The sequence below is a fragment of the Urocitellus parryii genome, chromosome 3, assembly GCF_045843805.1.
Source record: "Urocitellus parryii isolate mUroPar1 chromosome 3, mUroPar1.hap1, whole genome shotgun sequence".
Taxonomy (NCBI): domain Eukaryota; kingdom Metazoa; phylum Chordata; class Mammalia; order Rodentia; family Sciuridae; genus Urocitellus; species Urocitellus parryii.
Genome location: NC_135533.1, coordinates 213,854,730 through 213,860,388, shown reverse-complemented (window position 1 = coordinate 213,860,388; position 5,659 = coordinate 213,854,730). Strand labels below are relative to the sequence as shown.

The 5,659-nt window shown below is 38.3% G+C and overlaps 1 protein-coding gene across 1 annotated transcript; it reads left to right on the top strand.

Moving 5' to 3' along the window:
* The first annotated feature begins 235 nt into the window (after window positions 1-235).
* Window positions 236-4,471, top strand: LOC113176745 (olfactory receptor 7E24-like). Its single transcript, XM_077796579.1, has 2 exons — window positions 236-291; window positions 3,529-4,471. Exons 1-2 carry the CDS (start codon window positions 236-238, stop codon window positions 4,469-4,471), a joined length of 999 nt encoding a protein of 332 aa, XP_077652705.1.
* The last annotated feature ends 1,188 nt before the right edge of the window (window positions 4,472-5,659 follow it).

The window sequence follows — 5,659 nt, the reverse complement described above, 5'->3', positions numbered from 1 at the left end:
TTAGTTGTATATTTGGAGAGGAATAATAATTACCCAGAGCCTATAACTTGTAAGGCCCAGATGAAGACTAAAAAATAAAAAGCTCTTTAAATATTGAAGAGACCCTTTCTTAGTTCACAAACCTCAGCCATAATCAGTCCAGCTTCAGACACTTGGAATTTTCCTCCTGCACTTCAATCCCTTTCAGGAGTGTCCCATGGAACTAGAGACAAGGGCTTGACTTGGGACATGATACATGTCCCGAGCTTCGTATCATTCCAGTATCAGTGCTTGTGATGTTCACATTCATCGGTAACTCACTATTCCCATAATATTCTGTATTTTAAAAAATGTAACCACAATGACCAAACCTTTTTAAGTTCAAACTTCACTTATGTGACATGTGAGACAGGTGCTCTTCCCCTAGCAGTGGGTATATAAGTTGATAGAGGAGGAGAGTGTCACACACACCTGCATCCAGCCACAGGTAAATGACTACTCATGGAAATGGTGATTTCCTGACTCCCACCCCAGGCACCATCTCCTCTAGTGGAGTGAAATAGAAATGTGATTCCTGAAAGAATATGGAATTCCTTGTTGATTCCTTATGAGAGAATTATGAATTGATGCCCTGTAAGGAAGTGTTGATGGTATATGTTAAGGACAATAATAATAATGCCTGCCTTTAATTGGGACACCAAATGTAGGTGTTTTGCAGTAAAACTGAATACACATCATTTGTTGGAAGTCACATAACTATTCTCTACCCTGATGATGCATGAGACATTTCAGTAGTGTGAAGTGGAGACAAGCAAAAGAATTTTGAAAAATTTGTCATAATAATGCATTGATAAATGAGGCCCCTCTCTCAGGTAACTGTGTACATGAACTAAAACATTTCAGGCTGATATTTGTACTTGACAGATTTAAAACCACATGCCAAAATAAACTAGTAAACTAGTAGTACATTTCAGGTAAAACAGGTAATTCACACTGTTTATGTGAGCTTTAGGCACTTTTAGGTAAGTTTTAGGAAAAACAAAACTTTACAGAGACATAAGTCAAAACTGAGATGGACACATTGATAGGAAAATCTATCCATCAAATTCATGACAGAATTTGCCTTTGGGGAACAGGTGGATCTTGCAAAATACCAAGTGTTCAAATTCAATGTCATGATTCAAATGTGTGTAAAACATCAGGCCTGAGGCATGCATCATTAAAAGTTTGTATTTTAATGTAGGTAGTGGGTACTCTTGGTAACAATATTAATGGAATATTTGATAAGTGCCTGGTTTCTAAGGCAGTGATTCCCAAAGCTGATGTAGTAAAGGACCCTGGAGACCTTCACATACAGACACTCCTAATAGAATTGGTTTGGAGTGAAGCTACAGAATCAATATATAATAAAATATCCACAGGCAAATAGACTGATTAAAGAAACTGAGAAACACAACCCAGACAACTTGAAAGATTTTTCAAACCTTTTATTTTATGATATAAAATTGAGACCCACAAGGTAGAAGAGATCAGGGAAGTAAGGAGGGGAGGGCCAGGGGATATTGGGAAGTGAAATTCATCAAATTTTGTTAGATGCATGAACCAATGTACAGCAATAAAACTCAGAATTCTGCATAATTAATGTGCACAATGAAAAAAACATCATCTAGGATTCCTTTATGGCGCCATCTGGTCCTACTGCCTTCATAATTATCACCATTTTAAAGATGAGGAAAGTGTCTTGGCATTTCACATTATTTCAGGTACCTTTCTCTTTTGTATTTTCCACAAGGAAATCATAGTGTGAGTTCACAAAAATAATGTGCCCAAGTTGTCTTCAAGTAGCTGACGTAGGAGAACTACAATTTATGTAATCAGGCAGAATTAATGTGAAATCCACTAACTCAGCCTAAGAAGGTTCCGACTTCCAATTCACATTTATGATTTTAGGGTCTACCCTTAGCTCCAAAGTTTTCAAATTCAAAAAAAGGTTCATGATCAGAACAAATAATGAAGAAGGACTAGCAAGCCATTATAGAATACAGAATCAAGAGGGGAAAAAAAACTATCTTCCTTTGAGATAGTATGAGATTAAACAACAACAAAAACTACCCAAAATTTAAAAACAAGTTTCAAGTTTAAAAACTTTAAAAAAATTTTTTATTTGTTAGTTATACATGACAGTAGAGTGCATTTATGCACTGTGATATATCATACATAGATGGGATATGATTTCTCATCTTTCTGAGTGTACATGTTGTAGAATCATATTGGTCTTGCAATCACATACATACATAAAATAATAATGTCTGTTTCATTCTACTATCTTTTCTATCCCCACATCACCTCCCCTCCCATCACTTCCTTGTACCTAATATAAGGTAATGGTATTCTTCCCTATTGTCCCCGCCTTATTAAAAACAAGTTTCCTTACATTATTTCTTAAGCCTGACAGGTGCAATATATGCTAATGTCGCATTTATAGTAGTGACTTCATGTTACTATGAATTTAACCAAATCGTATTTGTGAAAATTCGAAGATTATCAAAGCTGGAGTGTTTATATTAAATAATTATTTAAAAAATAAAAAGTGTTGACTGGGCATATATGTTCACAAAGGTGAATGACATTTAAGCACAAGGGTGATGAAAGACTCTTGGAAGATAATTGTCAAATATCAATGTTTTGTAGTAATGAATTGATAAAATAATATAGTCTTAGCTCTGACATCATACTGACAAACATTTTAATAAAGGGAAATTGTACCATTGTCTTAGAATAAAAAGTTATACTTGACAATTTCTTAAATTCCTCTGATGATGGATTTTTATCCAACAGTGGGGAAGATGTGTCTTTACTTTTCTAAAAAGACTAGTTTGTACTTTGTTGTGTATGAGGATTTGTTATCTGTGATGCTCTTGGTCTTCTAATATTACTCTGCTTGGTATAAATAAAGCAGGTGTATACAGAGCACGGTGAATAACAGCAACCATTAATGGGAGAATTCTCTGAAAATTGAGTTTTTGAATAGACAGAAGTATTTCTGAAGATATATAAAAAGCAATATAAAAACTTCATATGTGAATACTGAAATTTTAAGCATATAAAGAATACTGAAGGGGCTGGGAATGTGGCTCAGGCGGTAGCGTGCTCGTCTGGCATGCGTGCGGCCCGGGTTTGATCCTCAGCACCACATACCAACAAAGATATTGTGTCCGCCGAGAACTAAAAAATAAATATTAAAAAAAAAAAAGAATACTGAAGCCTGGCATAGTGGTGCACCTGTAATCCCAGGGGCTCAGGAGGCTGAGGCAGGATTGCCAAGTTTAAAGCCAGCCTCAGCACTTTAGCGAGACCCTAAGCAACTTAGTGAGGCCTTGTCTCCAAATAACATAAAAAGGGCTGTGGATTTGGCTCAGTGGTTAAGCACCATGCATTCAATTCCTGTACACCCCCCGCAAAAAAAGAAGAACACTGCATTACTATTATGCTCTTTCCTTAATCTAATCTTTATTCATTCTTACAATGCTTATTTCTTCAACTCAGTAGGTGTCCAAGCAATATAACCCCCCTAAACCTAACATCTGTATCAAAATTCCATCTCATGGGACTCTCAGAGGATCCAGACCTGCAGCCCCTTCTCTTTGGACTGTTCCTGTCCATGTACCTGGTCACAGTGCTTGGGAACCTGCTCATCATCCTTGCCACCAGCTCTGACTCCCACCTCCACACCCCCATGTACTTCTCCCTCTCCAACCTGTCCTTGACAGACATCAGCTTCATCACCACCACGGTCCCAAAGATGCTCATGAACATCCACACTCACAACAAAGTCGTCTCCTGTGTGAGCTGCCTAACACAGATGTCTCTTTTTGCCATGTTTGGATGTATGGATGACATGCTTCTGACTGTGATGGCCTATGACCGGTTTGTGGCCATCTGTCACCCCCTGCAATACCCCATTATCATGAACCCATCCCTCTGTACCATCTTGGTTTTGGTATCATTTTTAATTAGCCCTTTGGACTCCCAGATACACACTTTAATTGCATTACAGTTTGCCTATTTCAAGGATGTGGAAATTTCCAATTACTTCTGTCACCCTTCTGAAGTTTTTAATCTTGCCTGTTTTGATTCTTTTAACAGAAACATAGTCATTTATTTTATTGGTGCTATATTTGGTTTTCTTCCTGTCTCAGGAATCCTTCTCTCTTACTCTAAGATATTATCATCAATTCTGAGAATCCCCTCTTTAGGTGGGAAGTACAAAGCCTTCTCCACCTGTGGGTCTCACCTGGCAGTTGTTTGTCTATTTTATGGAGCAGGCCTTGCAGGGTACCTTGGTTCAGTTATGTCACATTCTCTCAGAAACATCGTGGTGGCCTCAGTGGTGTACACTGTGGTCACCCCCATGCTGAACCCCTTCATCTACAGCCTGAGGAATAAGGAAATTAAAACTTCCCTGAGGAACTTGCACAGGAGAATAGCTTAAACTTAGAATCTGTGGCATCCATTTGGAATATAAGGAGGAAAAGGTAGCACAAGCAATGAGTTCATTGTCTCTAGTCACATTAGTTTTTAGTTTGTGTTCTTTAATTCCTCAGCAAGTTTTTTAGTAGAATGGGTTTTGACACTTATGGGAGACACACGTATGAAAGGGGCTTTTAAAACGGTGTTGAAAATTTCATTTTTGGAATAGGAACTATTTGTGGAGATCCATGATGATGATAATGATGATTGTATACCTGTGTTTGTAATTAATGCCACTGGAATGAGCAGTTAAAATGGTAATTTCTGTTATGTACTATTTATCACAATCAGCAATGGGATTAGGTGCAGATGTTCTTTAAAAACTTATGACATAAAAGAATTAAATTCAGATGCTTTCTGCTAGTAGTACAAGAGTCCAGAATCCGTGTTGACATTCATTTACTCTTCTTGCTCGGCCACTATTAGGAAGTCCCTAGAGACTTGCATAACACGGATCAATTTTGGTTAATTATGAGCTCTGTGCATGGAGACTTGAATGTCATCTTATAGCCACTAATAAGCTTGTGCTTCTAGGCCTTTCTGTGTGATGGCTCTGGGCCCTGGGCTTCACCCCTTTGTCCTCCTACATTCATACTGCATTCATATCAGTCCTGAGGACAGAGCCCAACTTTTATTAGCCATGGGCCATGGAACATAACTATGGCCATCTTGGGCATGCCCTACAATTTCCCCTTTTAGGGTTCCCCAGTATATAATCTACACATTTGAAGTTTTCTGCAGAGATCCCTTAGTGAGGAGGGCAGAGCCCTGTATCCACAGGCCACAACAATACAACCAGAAAGCAAGCCCCACTGCCTACAATTACTAAAAGCCATCTCTATGTGGTGGATAGACTAGTGCGCTATTTCTGCAAAGGATCACTGGTCAACTGCTGTATAGCTGCCACTTCAGAGGTCATATGTGCTAAAGCCATTCTAAAGTTTTTCGAGTGATCTGGAATATGCATACAGCACTCAGTACCAAACATAGTATGTACCCCTACGTGTGTTGCTATTAGAAAATTAAGTGCTACATGCTTTGGTAGTGCAACTTTACATCTATTTCTTCACTTTCTAGATACAGGGCCTCCTTTGTATTTAAGGCTCAGGCTTTGTGATCAGCCAAGGAAGTTATCTGCATTTCAGTCATC

Excerpts from the sequence above, each read along its gene's own strand:
- LOC113176745 (XM_077796579.1), top strand. The coding sequence starts at position 236 with ATGTCCCGAGCTTCGTATCATTCCAGTATCAGTGCTTGTGATGTTCAC. Across the intron at positions 292-3,528 it reads TGTGATGTTCACATTCATCG|GTGTCCAAGCAATATAACCC; the intron begins GTAACTCACTAT and ends TCAACTCAGTAG.